At 52.7% G+C, this 19,811-nt stretch overlaps 2 protein-coding genes across 2 annotated transcripts in view; one reads left to right on the top strand and one right to left on the bottom strand.

The window, feature by feature from the left end:
- Positions 1-790, bottom strand: part of LOC119967399 (intersectin-2-like) — a 323,719-nt gene extending 322,929 nt beyond the window's left edge. The window contains exon 1 of the mRNA XM_038799906.1: positions 638-790. The gene's annotated coding sequence lies outside the window, so the exon portion shown is untranslated. The remainder of the gene's footprint in view (positions 1-637) is intronic.
- Positions 791-18,502: 17,712 nt separating this feature from the next.
- Positions 18,503-19,811, top strand: part of LOC119967394 (intron Large complex component GCFC2-like) — a 62,602-nt gene continuing 61,293 nt past the window's right edge. Inside the window, exon 1 of the mRNA XM_038799898.1 lies at positions 18,503-18,882. Within this exon, the coding sequence (XP_038655826.1) occupies positions 18,570-18,882 (313 nt within the window). The 5' untranslated portion in view covers positions 18,503-18,569. The remainder of the gene's footprint in view (positions 18,883-19,811) is intronic.

Genomic DNA, 19,811 nt, shown 5'->3' with positions numbered 1-19,811 from the left:
GTAGGTTCGTATTTTCTACACATATATTCAAGCCTTCGTGAAATTTACTAAATCTTGGCATGTTAATGGAACTGCATCTAGCATTTCAGGCTGTACAAACCGAGTTTAAATAGCAGCAACAAATCACCAACTAATCCACGGTCCCGACCAGAGACTGTGAATTCTGCTCCAAACGAGCCTGTGGTGAGCCTGCAGCGACCGAGAACTCAAGTTTGTGACTGTCAAACAGCAGGAGATTGAAAGCCCAATCCTGCACTTGACAAACCCACTCCTGTCCACCCCAAGCATAAACACGCCACTTCTCCTTCAGCCAAACCCAGCCCCTGTCCATCCCCAACCATAAACATTCCCAAACCCCACCCCCGTACATCCCAAAAACCCTGTAAATCCCAAAATACCCTCCTCACATATTACTCCCTCTCCAGACCCAAAGCAGTCGGTGACGATGCCGAGTGATGTAACCCGGCAGTGGGCCAGACATCAATTCGCAGATTTAACTCCAACCACCTGCCGCCCGGTGACCGGCCGCTGCTCCCCGGGACACCGAGGCCTGCCTCGCCGCACAGGCGGCTCTCTCCCCGGACCGGCGCGGCCTCCCCCCTCCCGGCCCCCAGCCCCCAGCCCCGGCCTCACTCACCTCCTGCCCGCGGGACCCGTGCTCCGTTCTCCTCGCAGCCCGAGGCCGGCGGCCCCGATTACCCCCAGACTCGCTGCCGAGCCGCAGTGTCACAGCAATAACATGGCGCTGACAGCAGAGACAGGAAGAGAGGGCACAGAGTGAGACAGAGGGGGAGGAGTCAGGAAGGAACCCCCCCCCCTCCAGGGGGAGGGGTCAGAGTGAGACCCCCCCTGGGGGGAGGAGTCAGTGAGAAACCCCCCCCCCCCCAGGGAGGTCAGAGTGAGAACCCCCCAGGGGGAGGAGTCAGAGTGAGACCCCCCCTGGGGGGAGGAGTCAGTGAGAACCACCCCCCCCCCAGGGAGGTCAGTGAGAACCCCCCAGGGGGAGGAGTCAGAGTGAGACCCCCCCCCCCCAGGGGGACGAGTCAGAGTGAGAACCCCCCCCAGGGGGAGGGGTCAGTGAGAACCCCCAGGGGGAGGAGTCAGAGTGAGAACCCCCCCAGGGGGAGGACTCAGAGTGAGACCCCCCCCCAGGGGAAGGTCAGAGTGTGAACCACCCCCAGGGGAGGAGTCAGAGTGAGAACCCACCAGGGGAAGGAGTTAGGGAGAAACACCCAGGGGGAGGAGTCAGAGTGAGAACCCCCAGGAGGGAGGAGTCATAGAGAGAACCCCACCCCCCCAAAAAGGGCAGAGTCAAAGTGAGAACACCCCCCAACGTGGGCGGAGTCAGTGAGAACCCGCCCCCAGGGCGGTGGGGTCAGAGTGAAACCCTCACGGGGAGGAGTCAGAGTGAGACCCACCCAGGGGGAGGGGTCAGAGTGAGAACCCCCCCAGGGGAGGAGTCAGAGTGAGACCCCCCAGGGGGACGAGTCAAGAACACCCCCCAGGGGGAGGGGTCAGAGTGAGAACCCCAGGGGGAGGAGTCAGAGTGAGAACCCCCCCCAGGGGGAGGGGTCCGAGTGAGACGCCCAGGGGAAGGAGTTAGGGAGAAACCCCAGGGGGAGGAGTCAGAGTGAGAACCCCCAGGAGGGAGGAGTCATAGAGAGAACCCCACCCCCAAAAGGGCAGAGTCAGAGTGAGAACACCCCCAAGGGGGCGGAGTCAGTGAGAACCCACCCCCAGGGCGGTGGGGTCAGAGTGAAACCCTCACGGGGAGGAGTCAGAGTGAGAACCAACCCAAGGGGGTGGAGTGCGAGTGAGAACCCCCAGAGGGGTGGAGTCTGAGAACTCATCCCCAGGGGAGGAGTCAGTGAGAACCCCACCAGGAGGAGGTCAGAATGAGAACCGCCCCTGGGGAGGAGTCAGAACCACCCCAGGGGGAGGTCAGAGTGAGAACCCCCCGGAGGAGGTCACAGAGTGTGAACCTCCCCAAACCAGAGGGAGAGTAAGAATGAGAACCCTGTGGTGATATGATCTGCATACTTGTCTGCCATTGGGCCAGAACGTCGGCTTACCATTGGCCCTGGTCGGTCATGTGCCTCTCGCTGATTGGCCGAGAGGCTGAGTTAACCACGCCTCTATTAACGAGGTATAAATGCTCTGACGCCTGACGATCGTCCCCTTTCCACTGTAGACGATCGCAGAGCTGTGTTCTAGTCAATTAAAGCCAGACTTTGGTAAATCACTCGCCTCGCGTACATCGATGGTACATCAATTTAATTGACTACGACTTTGAAGATGGAGTTCCGCATCAAGCCCGAATGCCTCCGCATCAGGCCGCAAACTCCGAACTCTGCAGAACTTTTCCAACTCTGGCTGACTTGCCTCGAAGGGTTTCCTAGCATCTACAACCACCCCCCCCCCCCCCCCCCCCCCCCCCACCGGGGCACAGAAGCGCACGTCCTCCACTCCAGTGTGGGTATTGACGCTTACGCAATAATCAAAGAGGAAACGGATTATGATGACGCTATACAAAAGCTAAAAGGACAATTCATCAAACCGATCAACAGGGTATTCGCTCGACATCTGCCGGCCTGCGCGCCTTACCTCCTCCTGCAGCTGATGCACCTAACTCACCTCATGGAGCCGGCCTGCGCGTCCCCACAGCTGATGCACCTAACCGGCGTCCTGGAGCCGGCCTGCGCGTCCCCACAGCTGATGCACCTAACCGGCGTCCTGGAGCGGCCTGCGCGTCCCCACAGCTGATGCACCTAACCGGCGTCCTGGAGCCGGCCTGCGCGTCCCCACAGCTGATGCACCTAACCGGCGTCCTGGAGTCGGCCTGCGCGTCCCCACAGCTGATGCACCTAACCGGTGTCCTGGAGCCGGCCTGTGCGTCCCCACAGCTGATGCATCTAACTCACCTCCTGGAGCCGGCCTGCGCGTCCTCACCTCATCAGCTCGCAGCGCCGGCAACGCTAGCTCCGCCACCAGCGGGCACGAGGGCTTCCTGGGCGCCGCCATCTTGGGCTGCCGACCCCACGTGCGTGTCCTGGGCGCCGCCATCTTGGGGCCCCGACCCCACGTGCGGATACTGGGCGCCGCCATCTTGGGGAACAGACCTCACATGTGGATCCTGGCCACCGACTTCCAGATCTGCCACGCAAGGTCCCTCCAGCATCGAATCGGACAGCGACGACGGATTTTCTCCACGGCTCGCGGCCGTTCAACTCGACCAGTCTCATCCACGCACGCTCGCCAAAACGACTACGCTGATCCACCTCAACGGCCACGAGACGGACTGCCTGCTGGACTCCGGGAGCACGGAAAGCTTCGTTCACCCTGACACGGTAAGACGCTGCGCGCTCCCTGTCCATCCCGTAACACGCAAAATCGGTTTAGCCTCAGGTTCGCACTCCGTCCACATCACCGGGTGCTGCATCGCGGACCTCACGGTCCAAGGGAAGGTTTTTAAAAATTATAAATTCCTTGTCCTCCCTAACCTTTGCGCACCGGCACTCCTAGGACTGGACTTCCAGTGCAACCTGCAGAGCTTGACCTTTCAATTCAGCGGCACTATACCCCCCCTCACTGTCTGCAGCCTCGCGTCCCTCAAAGTGGACCCTCCTCCCTGTTTGCTAACCTCACCCCCGATTGCAAACCCGTCGCCACACGGAGCAGACGGTACAGCGCCCAGGACCGATCCTTCATCAGGTCCGAAGTCCAGAGGTTGCTGACGGAAGGGGTCATCGAGGCCAGCAACAGCCCCTGGCGAGCCCAAGTGCTGGTGGTCCGGACGGGGGAGGAAAACCGGATGGTCATCGATTATAGCCAAACCATCAATCGGTTTACGCAACTGGAAACGTATCCTCTCCCCCGTATTTCTACCATGGTAAACGAGATCGCGACATACAAGGTCTTCTCCACTGTGGACCTTAAGTCCGCTTACCACCAGCTCCCCATCCGCGCGATGTGACCGACTGTACACCGCGTTCGAGGCTAATGGGCACCTCTACTACTTCCTTAGGGTTCCGTTTGGTGTCACAAATGGGGTCTCGGTCTTCCAACGGGAGATGGACCGAATGGTCGACAAGTACGGATTACAGGCTACCTTCCCAGTATCTCGATAATGTCACCATCTGCGGCCACGACCAGCAGGACCATGACCCAACCTCCAGAAATTCCTCCAAACCGCAAAACTCCTTAACCTCACGTACAATAAGGATAAATGCGTGTTTAGCACCTGACCGCCTAGCCATCCTTGGCTACGTAGTGCGTAACGGAGTGATAGGCCCCGACCCCGAACGCATGCGCCCCCTGATGGAACTCCCTCTCCCCAATACCCCCAAATCCCTCAAACGCCGCCTGGGGTTCTTTGCATACTACGCCCAATGGGTTCCCAATTACGCTGACAAGGCCCGTCCCATCATTCAAACCACGACCTTCCCGCCGTCGACGGAGGCCTGCCAGGCCTTTAGCCGCATCAAAGCGGACATCGCAAAGGCCACGATGCGCACCATCGACGAGGCCCTCCCCTTCCAGGTCGAGAGCGACGCATCAGAAGTAGCTCTGGCGGCCACCCTGAACCAAGCGGGCAGACCCGTGGCCTTCTTCTCCAGAACCCTCCAGGCTTCCGAACTCCGCCACCCCTCTGTGGAAAAGGAAGCCCAGGCCATAGTCGAAGCCGTGCGACATTGGAGGCACTATTTGGCCGGCAGGAGGTTTACCCTCCTCACAGACCAACGGTCAGTAGCCTTCATGTTTGATAATGCACAAAGGGGCAAGATCAAAAATGACAAGATTTTACGGTGGCGGATTGAGTTGTCCACGTACAACTATGATATCTTGTTTCGTCCTGGGAAGCTCAATGAGCCTCCTGATGCCCTGTCCCGCGGTACCTGCGCCAGCGCGCAGACAGACCGCCTCCTCTCCCTCCACGCAGACCTCTGCCATCCAGGGGTGACCCGCCTACACCATTTCATTAAGGCCCGCAACCTGCCCTACTCCATCGAGGAAGTCAGGTCAGTAACCCGTGACTGCCACATCTGCGCCGAGTGCAAACCGCACTTCTACCGCCCCGAGCGCGCACACCTGATCAAAGCATCCCGCCCCTTCGAACGTCTTAGCATTGACTTCAAGGGGCCCCTTCCCTCTAACAACCGCAACATTACTTCCTGGCGGTTATCGACGAACACTCTCGCTTCCCCTTCGCCATTCCCTGTCCCGACATGACCACATCGACTGTCATTAAGGCCCTACTCTCCATTTTCTCACTGTTCGGCTACCCCGCGTACATACACAGCGATCGGGGGTCCTCATTTATGAGCGACGAGCTGCGTAAATTCCTGCTCGACAGGGGCATCGCCTCTAGCAGGACGACCAGCTATAACCCTCGGGGTAATGGACAGGTCGAGCGGGAGAATGGTACCATCTGGAAGACCATACTACTGGCCCTCCGGTCCAGAAATCTCCCTATTTCCCGATGGCAAGAGGTGATCCCCGATGCCCTGCACTCTATCCGCTCACTCCTCTGTACTGCAACTAATCAGACACCTCATGAACGTCTTCTTGTTTTCCCCAGGAAGTCGTCCTCCGGATCCCCTCTCCCGACGTGGCTGGTCACCCCCGGGCCCATCTTGCTCCGGAAGCATGTGCGGGTGCACAAGTCCGACCTGTTGGTGGAGCATGTCCAGTTACTCCACGCTAACCCGCAGTACGCGTATGTGGAGTACCCCGACAGTTGGCAGGACACGGTCTCCCTCCGGGACCTGGCACCCGCCGGCGTGCGGCCCCCCCCACCACAGACCCCCCCCTCCCCTTTTTCACCCCAGCACCCCACTCAGCTTCCCCATCCCTCATCCATGGCGTCTCCGCGGCCAGCTCAGGTGACGGAGACTACTCGAAGTCTATTGCTCCCGGACTCCAGGACATCAGCAGGACCATCAGCCAATCCGACGACAACTCCTCCACTGCGGCGCTCGGCCAGGACGTCAAGGACCACCAAAAGACTGATCGAATCCTTCTAGTGTTCTACAGCCCCATGGACTTTCTTTTTGTAAATATCGTTATGTCTGGGCCAGTGGGAAGCCCCCAAATTCGATAAGGGTACGGAGAGAAAATTATTCTCCTGACGGCTACTCATATCACCAGTTCTCCCCCCCCCCCCCCCGGGTCTCGTTCACACCCCTCCCCCCCCGCCTTCCTTCTCCGTAAGGGGTGAATGTGGTGATATGATCTGCATACTCGTCTGCCATTGGGCCAGAACGTCGGCTTACCATTGGCCCTGGTCGGTCATGTGCCTCTCGACCGATTGGCCGAGAGGCTGAGTTAACCACGCCTTTATTAACGAGGTATAAATGCTCAGGCGCCTGACGATCGTCCCTTTCCACTGTAGATGGAACACCGCAGAGCTGTGTTCTAGTCAATTAAAGCCTGACTTTGGTAAATCACTCGCCTCGCGTACAATCGATGGTACATCAACCCCCAGGGGTAGGAGTCAGTGAGAACCCCCCAGGGGGAGGAGTCATTGAGAACCCCCCGGGGGTGGAGTCAGTGAGTACCCCCCAGGGGGAGGACAGTGAGAACCCCCCCCGGGGAGTGGAGTCAGAGAACCGCACCCCCCCCCCCCCCCCCCCCGAGGAGTCAGTGAGATTCCCCCAGGGGTTGGTTAGAGTGAGAACCCCCCAGGGGCAGGAGTCAGTGAGAACCGCCCCAGTGGGAGGTGTCAGAGTAAGAACCCCCCCAGGGGGAGGAGTCAGAGTGAGAACCCCCCCCCCCCCCCAGGGGGGCAGAGTCAGAGTGAGAACCGCAGAGTCAGTGAGAATCCCCATGGGGTTGGTTAGAGTGAGAACCCCCCAGGGGCAGGAGTCAGTGAGAACCGCCCCAGGGGGAGGTGTCAGAGCGAGAGCCCCCTCCAGGGGGAGGAGTCAGAGTGAGAACCCCCCAGGGGGAGGTCACAGAGTGAGAACACCCCCAGGTGTAGGAGTCAGAGTGGGAACCTCCCCAACCAGAGGGAGGAGTCAGAGTCAGAGTGAGGCCACCCCCAGGGGAGCAGTCAGAGTGAAACACTCTCGGGGGAGGAGTCAGTGAGACCCAGCTCCAGGGGGAGGAGTCAGAGTGAGAACGCCCCAGAGGAGTGGAGTCTTGGGGGAGGAGTTGGAGAACCCCCCATGGGGGAAGGTGTTAATGAGAATCCCCAAGGGGGAGGAGTCAGTGAGAACCCCCCCAGGGGGAGTCAGTGAGAACTGCCCCAGGGGGAGGAGTCAGTGAGAACCCCCCCCCCAGGGGGAGGAGTCAGTGAGAATCCCCCAGGGGTTGGTCAGAGTGAGAACCCCCCCCAGAGGGAGGAGTCTGAGTGAAAAAACCCCCAGGGGGAGGAATCAGAGTGAGAACACCCCCAGGTGTAGGAGTCAGAGTGGGAAACTCCCCAACCAGAGGGAGGAGTCTGAGTGAAAAACCCCCCAGGGGGAGGAGTCAGTGAGAGTCCCCCCCAGGGGGAGGAGTCAGTGAGAACCCCTCCCCAGGGGGAGGAGTCAGAGAACCATTCCCCAGGGGAAGGAGTCAGAGAACCGTTCCCCAGGGGAGGAGTCAGTGAGAATCTCCCAGGGGTTGGTCAGAGTGAGAACTCCCCCAGAGGGTCGGTGAGAACCCCCCAGGGGGAGGTCACCGAGTGGGGAAACCCCCCCCCCCCCATGTGGAGGAGTCAGAGTGGGAACCTCCCCAACCAGAGGGAGGAGTCGGAGTGAGAACTTCCCAGAGGCATGAGTCAGATAGTGAGAACCCCCAGGGGGAGGAGTCGGAGTGAGAACTTCCCAGAGGCATGAGTCAGATAGTGAGAACCCCCAGGGGGAGGAGTCAGACAGTGAGAGCCCCCAGGGGAGGTGTCAGAGAGAATGAGAGCCCCCAGGGAGGGGTCAGGGTGAGAACCAGCAGGGGTTGGAGTCTGAGTGAGAGCCCCCCATGTGAAGATCAGAGTGACAACTCCCAGGGGAGTGTTCTGAGATTGAGAACCCCCAGGGGAAGGAGTCAGAGAGAGTGAGAACCCCCGAGGGGAAGGAGTCAGAGAGAGTGAGAACCCCCGAGGGGAAGGAGTCAGAGAGAGTGAGAACCCCCGAGGGGAAGGAGTCAGAGAGAGTGAGAACCCCCGAGGGGAAGGAGTCAGAGAGAGTGAGAACCCCCGAGGGGGAGGGGTCAGAGAGAGTGAGAACCCCCGAGGGGGAGGGGTCAGAGAGAGTGAGAACCCCCAGGGGAAGGAGTCAGAGAGAGTGGGAACCCCAGGGGGAGGGGTCAGAGAGAGTGAGAACCCCCGAGAGGGAGGAGGCAGAGTGAGAACCCTCAGGGGAGGGGTCAGAAAGAGTAAGAACCCCAAGGGGAGGGGTCAGAGAGAGTGAGAATCCCCGAGGAGGTCAGTGAGAACCACCAAGGGGTGGAGTCAGAGAGAGCGAGAAGCCCAGGGGGAGGATTCAGAGAGAGTAAGAACCCCCCCCCCCAAGGAGGTCAGTGTGAAGCCCCCCAGGAGGAGGAGTCAGTGAGAAACCCCCCCAGGAGGAGTCAGCGTGAACCCCCAGGAGGAGGAGTCAGTGAGAAACCCCCCCAGGAGGAGTCAGCATGAGAACCCGCCAGGGGGTGTAATGTGATTGAGACCCCCCCCCCCCCCCCAAGGAGGTCGAGTCAGGGTGAGAAAACCCCCCAGGGGGAGGAGTCAGGGAGAACCCCCCAGGGGGAGGAGTGAGAACCCCCAGGGGGAGGAGTGAGAACCCCCAGGGCGTGGAGTCAGAGAACCCCCAGGGGGAGGAGTCAGTGAACACCCCAGGGGGAGGAGTCAGTGAACACCCCAGGGGGAGGAGTCAGTGAACATCCCAGGGGGAGGAGTCAGGGAAAACCCCCCAGGGGGAGGAGTGAGAACCCCCAGGTCGTGGAGTCAGAGAACCCCCAGGGGGAGGAGTCAGTGAACACCCCAGGGGGAGGAGTCAGTGAACACCCCAGGGGGAGGAGTCAGTGAACACCCCAGGGGGAGGAGTGAGATCCCCTAGGGGCAGGAGCCTGAGAGTGAGCCCCCAGGGGGAGGAGTCAATGTGAGAACACCCCAGGGGAAGGGGTCAGAGAGTGCGAAGACAAGGCGGGGATTCAGAGAGAATGCGAACCCTCAGGGGGACGGGGCAGAGAGAGTGAGAACCCCAAGGGGGGAGTCAGTGAGAACCCCAGGGGGGGAGGAGTCAGAGACAGAAACTCCAGAGGGAGGAGCCAGAGTCAGAACACCCAGGGGGAGTAGTCAGAAACTGAGAACCCCAGGGGAGGAGTCACAGATAATGATAATCTTTATTAGTGTCACAAGTAGGCTTACATTAACACTGCAATGAAGTTACTGTCAAAATCCCCTAGTCACCACACTCTGGTGCCTGTTCAGGAACACTGAGGGAGGATTCAGAATGTACAATTTACCTAATAAGCACGTCTTTCAGGACTTGTGGGAGGAAACCGGAGCACCCGGAAGAAATCCGGGGGAGAACGTGTAGACTCCGCACAGGCAGTGACCCAAGCCTGTAGTTGAACCTGGAACACTGGTACTGTGAAGAAATAATGCCAACTACTGTGCTACAGTGCCATCCATGGGAGAGTGAGAAATCCAGGAGAAGTCAGAGAGAGAGAGAGAGAGAGGGAAACAGGGGGCAGAGTCAGAGTTACTGAGAACCCCGAGGGGGAGAGGCAGAGAGAGTGAGAACCAGAAGGGTAGGAGTCAGAGAGTGAGAAATTGGGTGGGGAGGGGAGTCAGGAAAGTTGAGAAACGTGGGGGGACAAATGAGTGGGTGAGAAACAGTGGGGGAGGAAACAGAGAATGTAAGAAACAGAGGGTTGGAGTCAGAGAGAGTGGGTGACCCAGGGGAAGGAGTCAGAGAGAGTAAGAAACGCAACAAAATGAATTAGAGAGAGTGAATCCCCAGGAGGAGGAATCAGAGAGATTGAGAGAGGGGAGGAGTAGGAATTAGAGTGAGTTGGAAACCAATGGGGAGGGGTCAGGGAGAGTGAGAAACACCGGAGGAGTCAGAGAGTGAGAATCTCCAGGAGGAGTAGTCAAAGTGTGAAACTCAGGGGGAGAAGTCAGAGTGAGAAAGGGAGGGGGGAGTCAGAGAGAGTGTGGAAATCCAGGGGAGGAGTCTGAATGAGAACCTCATGGGGAGCAGTCAGAGAGAGTGAGAAACAGAGGGGAGGAGTCAGAGAGAATGAGAAACAGTGAGTTTCAAAGAGTCAGAGAATAATCGGGAATTCACAAAATCTACTTATTTCCTCATGAGAACTATATATTGAGCAGTGTCACAGTTCACCTTACAAACTGCAAACTGCAGTCCATTTATTATTTTACCAGGCTCTTGGAAAAGGCTTAACCAAGCAAGGTGAAATGCATGATGCGGTCAGCCATTCTAATACTTAATATGAATTTCAACAAACTTGCTGTACATTCAAAAAATGTGGCGCAGTTTGTGTATTGCATTGTTCAAGGTGATGTTGCCAGTAGTTTAACATTGGGTGCCATAGCGATTGGGCACATTTTTGTTCTTGTGTTGTAAAGTAATGATGCCTACTTACTATGTTCATGAAAGGACTCTTGTTAGATATGAGCTAAGATATGATGAAAACCAGCCAGCCTTTCCATTGCTGTTTGGAATAGAAGATTAAACAAATTTGTACTTTTGAATATATCTGGATAAATTAAAGATAGAGAAATTACCAAGAAGCAACAAGCCACCATTTAAAAAAATCTAACCATTTTATAAGATGTCATCATAATTTTTCCATCTCTTCTGCTTACCCATCAAAATCCCCTTGTCTGCATGGGTTTCATCCGGGTGCACCGGTTTCCTCCCACAGTCCAAAGATGTGCAGGTTAGGTGGATTGGCCATGCTAAATTGCCCTTAGTGTCCACAAATGGTTGGGTGGGGTCGCTGGGATATGGGGATGGGGTGTGGGCTTCGTCGGGTGCTCTTTTCAAGGGCTGGTGCAGACTCGATGGGCTGAATGGCCTCCTTCTGCACAGTAGATTCTATGATTCTATTCTAATCTTGAAAACAACTTACAGGCTAAATAATTTTTTCAATTCCAATCAAATTCCTCCCCCCTTGTTTCTGAAAGTAGTGGTTTAACAAGGATATAGTCAACTGAGGTACTGATCCTTGATCACCAGCTGCCCAAATGGTATTATTTGTCAGACCTTACACTCAATCTTCAATTGTCTGATAGAAAAGGGATATCACTGGTTTGTTATAAGAGGTTAACACCAAAAATAAGATAATGCACATTGGAAACATTACGCTTGTGTATGAGGAAATAAGCATCATAGCTCAGCCCGATACTGGAATAAACTCCAGGAACATAGCAATCACGAATGGAATGCTGGCTGATTTTCCCCTTCCTGGAAGGCTGAGGTGATTTCAGCTAACTTTGCACAGAACAGCACACAAACTGGGCATCTTCCTGTTCTACATGGCTCATGTGCTCACTGGATACAATTGTTGAGCCAATGTGGAGTCATACAGGCAAGCTTTACAGTTTTTTGACTGTTTTCAAAATGTAAGCTTGGACAATATTAACAGTAAGAGAATATAAACTTTGGGAAATACTGACACTTTTTGAACATTTGCAGCCAAGTCTGGGTTTTCTGGGTTCAGGAGGCAATAGTTTATTCCTCACTGACACTACACAGTGGAGATACATCTCATGGTGCAAATTAATCATTCAGGCAAAATATATTATTTTATAAACCACAGCTCTGCAGGCCAACTAGTTTCAGTTTAGGGCTGTAATAACAACCTATTTGGTGTTTAATTTCACTTCAATACTGTTGAGAAGGATCTGTCAACCTGAGGTGCCATTCTTTCTAAATTCACAGGGACAAAATTCAAAAAATACTAAGTAATTAAGAAATATTCTAAATTAGGGATTTTTCAGGATGGTTCACTTCCAGGAATAACATATTCTGACAAGACATCCAAGAGCAACATGCATCATCTTTGATCAAGAAGAGAAAAGAACAAACTGGCTAACTGTAGACCAGTTTGCCTAATGTCGACTGTGATTATGCTCTTCGAATTCATAAACTGAAATAAAATTAATGCACATTTGGAAATTTATAAGTTTACCAGTATAGGTTAAAGGTGAGTTATATTCAACAAATTCCCCAACTCCTTATGTAAGCAAGTGCGTCCTGATACTAAATGCCTATGCTCTCTCGTGTGATTAGTATGCTCCTAAGTCTTGTGACCATTTTCCGAAACAGTGTTTTTTAAAAAATGTATTCATGGGGTGTGAGTACTGCCGGCTGGGCCAGCATTTATTCACCATCTCCCATTGCCCATGGAGTGAGTGGCTTGTTCGACCATTTCAGAGGGATTGAAGAGTCAACCGCATTGCTGTAGATCTGGAGTAATGTGTAGATGATTTACTTCACTAAAGAACATTAGTTAATCTGGTAGGTTTTTACGACAATCGGCAATGATTTCATCGCCATCATTAGCCTTTTAATTACAAACTTTTATTGAATTCAAATTTCAACATCTGCCGTGGTGGGATCCCAAACTCAGGTCCCCAGGACAATGCCCTGGGTCTTTGGATAACTAGTCCACAGACAATACCACTGTCCCTTTGGTTCCAAAAGATTCCTCTCACTGTGCCTGATTTTTCTTTTAGACTTCCCCTTGCCCGTTTAATCAGCATGATATTTTCTGTGGCAATGACTTGAAATAGTGGACGTAAAGTGGGCAGACGAGTGAAGAGGGAAGCAACTCTTTAACCAATCAGATTGATGGGTTAAGAAATGAGGCGTGTAAGTTTGCAGGTTGTTTTGTTCTTGCTATTGGGAGGGTTGAAACCAGGCTTGTCCAACCCTTTCGCCCTCGGGGCCATGTTTGCATGTATTTCTTACTCCAGGGCCAGTGAGCAAACATTGGAAAGACGAGGTTTGGCAAAAAGAATAAACTGAATTTCAGAAAAAGTTGAGATTTCAAGGCAGAGACAATTGCTGAAAAATGTGACTTTATAAAGAGCAAGCAAAAAAAAGTGTGAACTATAATCAAATTAACCAATTTGGTTACCCAATTATTGATTTTTTAAAAATATAAATTCCTCTTAGCTTCAGTGTTTTTATGAAGAAAGAGGGTAGAACTTACACCCATTTTCTCATATAATCTCATTGGTAAAGCAGATGCTAATGCACTTTGAGTTGATTAGCATTAGTGCAGTTTGTGCTTTATGAAGTTATATAACTAATTCCTGTACAATGTTTGCTACGAAGTGGAGATGCCGGCGTTGGACTGGGGTGAGCACAGTAAGAAGTCTTACAACACCAGGTTAAAGTCCAACAGGTTTGTTTCAAATCACTAGCTTTCAGAGCACTGCTCCTTCCTGAGGTGAATGAAGAGGTAGGTTCCAGAAACATGTATATAGACAAAATCAAAGATCCAAGACAATGCTTTGAATGCGAGCATTTGCAGGCAATTAAGTCTTTACAGATCCAGAGATAGGGTAACCCCAGGTTAAAGAGGTTTGAATTGTCTCAAGCCAGGACATTTGCTAGATTTCACAAGCCCAGGCCAGAAGGTGGTGGGGTGAATGTAATGCAACATGAATCCAAGGTCCTGGTTGAGGCCGTACTCATGTCTGCGGAACTTGGCTATAAATTTCTGCTCGGCGATTTTGCGTTTCCGCCATTGGAGAACACTTACCCGGAGATCAGAGTTGGAATGCTCTTGACTGCTGAAGTATTCCCTGACTGGAAGGGAACATTCCTGCCTGGCGATTGTCGCGCGATGTCGGTTCATCCGTTGTCACAGCGTCTGCATGGTCTTGCCAATGTACCATGCTTCGGGACATCACTCATATGCTGCAGGAAAGGATGAAAGCCTTTGGGCTTCAGGTGATGTGGTTGAATTGGTACAACTTGGTGAAATTGGACCACTCTTGGCTGTGGAAGCAGGGACTATTGCCACTCATGACAGTGAGTGGAATGCCATGCCTGGCAAATGTCTCCTTGCAGGCCTTGATGACTGTCCTTGATGTGAGGTCTGACAGTTTCACAACTTCCGAATTTGAGAAGTAATCTATGATGAGCATACAGTCACGCCCATTGGAGTGAAAAAGGAGAGGTGACGATCTTGTGTTGCTGGAGTGTTTCTTTTGTTTGAACAGGCTGAAAACGCTGGCAGGTCGCACAATTGAGGACCATGTTGGATATGTCCTGGCTGATTCCAGGCCAATAGACAGCCTGCCGGGCCCTGCGCCTATACTTTTCAACACCTAGGTGTCCCTCGTAGATTTGTTTGAGCACTAAGCTCTGAGACTGTGAGGAATAATGATACAATATAGCTTGAGGAGGATCCCCTCGATGACTGTCAGGTCATCCTTCACATTAAAGAACTGTGGGAGGCAGCACGGTGGTGCAGTGGATTAGCCCTGATGCCTCACGGCACCGAGGTCCCAAGTTCAATCCTGGCTCTGAGTCACTGTCCTGTGGAGTTTGCACATTCTCCCTGTCATTGCGTGGGTTTCGCCCCCACAACCCAAAGATGTGCAGGCTAGGTAGATTGGCCATGCTAAATTGCCCCTTAATTGGAAAAAATGAATTGGTTACTCTAAATTTATAAAAACTAAAAAAATGATAAAAAATTAAAGAACTGAGGGCATTGCCCTTTTTGCCAGCCATTTGCAAGGTGATGCATTACATGCTGCAGAGGAGGGTCTTTGGCAGTCTCTTCATGAATGCTGATCACTCTTTCATCTGAGGCTGGGAGGTTGCTGGCACACAGCTGCACCTGTGCCTCAATCTGGCGGATGAAGTCAACCTATTCACAGGGACAGGTGATGGAGCGGGACAGGCCACGCAATTACCAGCTCCTTGCCTGGTGTGTATACTAACTCAAATTCGTACCTTCGGAGTCGAAGTAGAATGTGCTGAAGCCTGGGCATCATGTAATTCAAGTCCTTATGAATGATATGGACCAAGGGTCTGTGGTCAGTCTCCACGGTGAATGTAGGTAGACCGTAGACGTAGTCATGGAACTTTACAATGCCGGTTAGGAGGCCCAAGCACTCTTTTTCTATTTGGGCGTATCTGTTCAGTAGGAGTCATGGCCCTTGACGCATAAACAGATGGGAGCCCAGGACGAGGAGTCATCCCTCTGGAGGAGCACCGCACCAATGCCGTCCTGGCTTGTGTCCGTGGAGATTTTTGTTTCCCTGTCCGGGTCAAAAACCGCTAGTACCGGAGCAGTGGTGAGCTTTGCTTTGAGCTCGAGCCACTCTGCTTGATGTGTGGGTAGCCACTGGAATGCAGTTGACTTCTTCACCAGATGTCTGAGAGCCGTGGTGTGTGAGGCCAAGTTGGGAATTAATTTTCCCAAGAAGTTCACCATTCCGAGGAAGCGAAATACCGCCTTCTTGTTTTCCAGGGTCTTCATGGTGTTAATGGCCTTGACCTTGTCCGAATCTGGTCGCACACCCTGCTGGGATATCTGGTCACCCAAGAACTTGATGGAAGACATGCCAAAGGAGCATTTGGCCTTGTTCAGCTTGAGGCCGTTTGTATGGACACGTCGAAAGACTTGTTTGAGACGAGATATGTGTTCCTCGGGGTCGTGGACCATATGATTACATCATCTACGTAGACACGCACACCCTCAATGCCCTCCATCATTTGCTCCATGATCCTGTGGAAGATTTCAGAGGCTGAGACAATGCCGAACGGCATACAGTTATAATAGTACCTGCCAAATGGTGTGTTGAACCTGCAGAACTTCCTGCTGGACTAGTCCAGTTGTATCTGCCAGAAACCACGTGATGCATCTAGCTTCGTGAAGAATTTGGCATGTGCCATCTCACTGGTCAGTTCCTCCCACTTCGGGATAGGGCAGTGTTCCCGCATTACGTTCTGGTTAAGATTTTTGGGATCTATGCATATCCGCAACTCTCCTGAGGGCTTCGTCACACAGACCATCGAGCTGACCCAGTCAGTTGGTTCCGTCACTTAGGAGATGATGCCCTGGTCTTGGAGCTCCTGTAGCTGAGCCTTTAACATTCGTTCAGAGGAGCCGGCACCGTCGTGGTGCATGGAATACAGGCGTGGCATCAGGCCCGAGTAGGATCTTGTAGCAGTATGGCAGAGTGCCCATTCCATCAAACACATCCGGATATTGGGCAAGGATGTCATCAATGTCAGCCTGAAGATCCACATTGAAATAAGACATGGCATGGACTTGCTGTACAAGGTCGAGTAGCTTGCATGCATTGGCACTGAGCAGGGATGCCTTATCAGGCTTGATGATTTCGAATCGCCGTGTGACATTGATGGTCTTGTTGGAGACAAATAGATGACAAGATCCTAGTGCAGTTATGGCATTTCCATTATAATCAAGGAGCTGGCAGGCTGGCGGAAGAATTTTGGGTTGCTTTTTAATGCAGTCAAAATCAGTTGGAGAGATGAGATTGGCAGAAGCACCAGTGTCCGGCTTGAACTGGATGCTGCATCGATTAACTTGTATGACAGCACGCTATTCGTCTGCGGAATCCACATTGAGGATAGATAGGCATCTTGCTGAATTTGAGGAGGCATACTCACGTGCAGTGATGATGCCCACACGATAGGGGGACTCCAGGCATTCGTCCTCTGGATCCGTAGTGCTACCAGGATCAGAATCCAGTAAACCTTGCTGTACACATCGAACACGCTTGCGTTGAAATTGGGATCGCTGGCCCTTGACTGGTGGTACAGACCTGCACAAGGCTGCATAATGTCCAGGCTTCCCACAATTTAAACATCGCCTGCCTTTTACAGGGCATTGCCGCTTGAAGTGGGTGGTGCCGCAGTTCGGCCACGTCATGTCATTGACGCATTACGTTCCGAGTGTCGCCGCACATGCGCAGTGCAGTCAGCCGATGTTCGCACCTGCACAGTTTGGTTTTCGTCTGCTTCGTTCTCCCGTTCGTGTTGCGCATGCGTGGGGCCCTGGGAAAAGCGTGCAAAATGGCCGCTTTCATCGATACTGAGGCGCTGCATCCGGGCGATGGCCTGTACACTCTCTGTCTCGTGGGAGGCAAGTTTTTCGTATTCTGCCTACTTGAAGCGGGAGTACCGATTTTGCGCATGCTCATGCACTATACACGTCTCGATTGCGACTGGCAGGGTCATGTGCTTAATTTTGAGGCGTTGCTCCCGCAAGGAATTGGAGTGCACTCCAAACACGATCTGATCCCTAATCATGGAATCATCGGTTGCACCTTAATTGCAGGACTGCGCTAATATACGGAGATGAGTTCGAAAGGATTGGAACGGTTCATCCTTACCCTGAAGGCGTTGCTGGAAGATAGCGCTCAAAGGTCTCGTTTGTTTCGACTTCACAGTCACTGTTGAACTTCTCCAAAATGGTCTTGAATTTGGTCTTGTCGGCCATCGGTAAAATTAAGTGAGTTGGAAATCTGGATGGCTTGGTCCCCTGCAGTTGCTAGGAGCAGCACGATTTTTCTGTCATCGGACGCATCCTCGAGGTCAGAGGCCTCAATGTAGAGAAAGAACCTTTGCTTGAAGACCCGCCAATTGGCGCCGAGATTGCCGAAGATCCGTAGCTGTGGAGGGGCCTGGATCTTCTCCATGCCGCTGGAAGGCACTTGCTGGTCATCACAGAATCATTCAAGGTAAGCCACTTAATCCCCCAGGGGTAACACGAACTGCAACTGGATGCAGTTGTACTTGAAAGTAGACTCTAAACTTTGGTGTTGGTTCAATACACTTTATTGAACGTGTTAAGTAGTGCACACAGTTCGCTGTGGGTTTGACACTCAACTAATCTAACCGTGCTTACTGTAACTAACTAGACCACACTAGCTCTGAGATACGTGTAGAATGTGCTAACTGATATATACACCCTGACTGTTACTCCAGTTGTCACTAATGGAAAGAGGAGTGTTGATGCCTCTGGTGTTTTATAGTGGGAAACCCCCTGCTGGTGTTCTGCCTGGTGATTGATTGTGTTCTGTTCGGTGTGTTGATTGGCTGTAATGGGTGTCTGCCACTGCCTGTCTGTATCTCATGATGTGGAGATGCTGGTGTTGGACTGGGGTGAGCACAGTCTTACAACACCAGGTTAAAGTCCAAAGGGTTTGTTTCAAACACTAGCTTTCGGAGGAGCAGTGCTCCGAAAGCCAGTGTTTGAAACAAACCTGTTGGACTTTAACCTGCTGTTGTAAGACTTTCATTATGTGCATATCATGACACAATGTTTGCTACAAACAGCTGTAAAATCCCAGAATCTCTGATTTAAAATACTGGGTTGGACAGATAAAATATAATTCTTCGATGATGCTTTAACACAAAATAAATGCAAATATTTCGCACCAATAATTTTATTGCTCATCCTTGGTTATCTTTTGCGTTGCTACTGAGGTTTAAATTGAAGTGCTGAAGATAATCGTTTGTCTGCAACTCTCCCCTCCCCCTCACAAATTTACAGTGGGAAGATCCATCCCCGCTTCCGGTGCGCGTGCTCCGAACGTTGGGGCCGCCGCGTTCGGTGGGCCGATTGTCCTTAGAATGTTCCGAAAGAACCCGAAGCGGAATTTCCGTCGCAGGAGGAGCGAGTCCAGCGAAGAGGACACTCAGGAGGTGCCTCAGCCTCCAGCTGCTGCCGCTCCCAAACGGGGCTTCAGCTGCACCTCCAAGGCCCCCCCGACAGCCGGCAGCTCAGCCCGGGCCCAGTCCTCCAGCCCCAACTCAGCCTCTGAGTGCGGGAGCGAGGAAGCTGCAGACGAATGGAGAAAACAGGCTCAGGACGAGCCTGGGAAAAGTGCCAGTCACATTGGGAAACGTGACCAGAGCCTGCTGAGCGTTGGCTGTGAGAGGGAAGGTAATTATTGCACACTGCATACTATTCTAACCCGCTTGTGAGGCAGCCTCAAGTCCTGCCCAACCTGGACCGTTTATGCAGTGATGAGGAATCACCCACTTTCATTTGGAACTGGGAATTACCATTTTCATAACAATCGCTCTGGGGGGGGGGGAAATAAACACATTTCGGTTTGTTCAAAAGCTATTCCTAGCAATTCCATAATGTTGCAAAAGAAACCAGGTTGTCAAGAAAAAAGCACCGCGGATGTGGGAAATCTGGAATTAAAAACAGAAAATGCTGGAAAATGAGGAGACAGAAATAATTAACTTCGTAACGTTTTAAGGCTATAGTTAACAGTTTTGTGGGACTGCAGTCCAACTTGTGTGGTGCCGTTTCTACCTTAATTCCCCTCGGATCCGAATTGGGCGAGTTTTTTCCCTCCTGTTGAAAGCCCTCTGTGGTCCCAAGTTCAGAGAGAACTGGATGGAAAATCTGTGTATCTGACGATAATTTTCAATTTCTCTGGCCACAGGAGAGGTGCTACAGGATGGTCATTATTCAGGAAGGGATAAACCAGGAACTACAGGGCAGTCAGTCTCATAGATCCATACAGATACATAGAAGATAGGAGCAGGAGGAGGCCTGTTGGCCCTTCGAGCCTGGTCCGCCATTCATCACGATCATGGCTGATCATCCAATTCAATAGCCTAATCCTGCTTTCTCCCCATAGCCTTTGATCCCATTCTCCTCAAGTGCTATATCCAGCCACCTCTTGAATATATTCAAAGTTTTAGCATCAACTACTTCCTGTGGCAATGAATTCCACAGGCTCACCACTCTTTGGGTGAAGAAATGTCTCCTTATCTCTGTCCGAAATGGTTTACCCTGAATCCTCAGGCTGTGACCTCTGGTTCTGGACACACCCATCATTGGTAACATCTTCCCTG

This window comes from Scyliorhinus canicula, chromosome 6, assembly GCF_902713615.1.
Source record: "Scyliorhinus canicula chromosome 6, sScyCan1.1, whole genome shotgun sequence".
Taxonomy (NCBI): Eukaryota; Metazoa; Chordata; class Chondrichthyes; order Carcharhiniformes; family Scyliorhinidae; genus Scyliorhinus; species Scyliorhinus canicula.
Note: the sequence above shows the minus strand (reverse complement) of the source record. Positions and strands in the feature narration are given on the sequence as shown.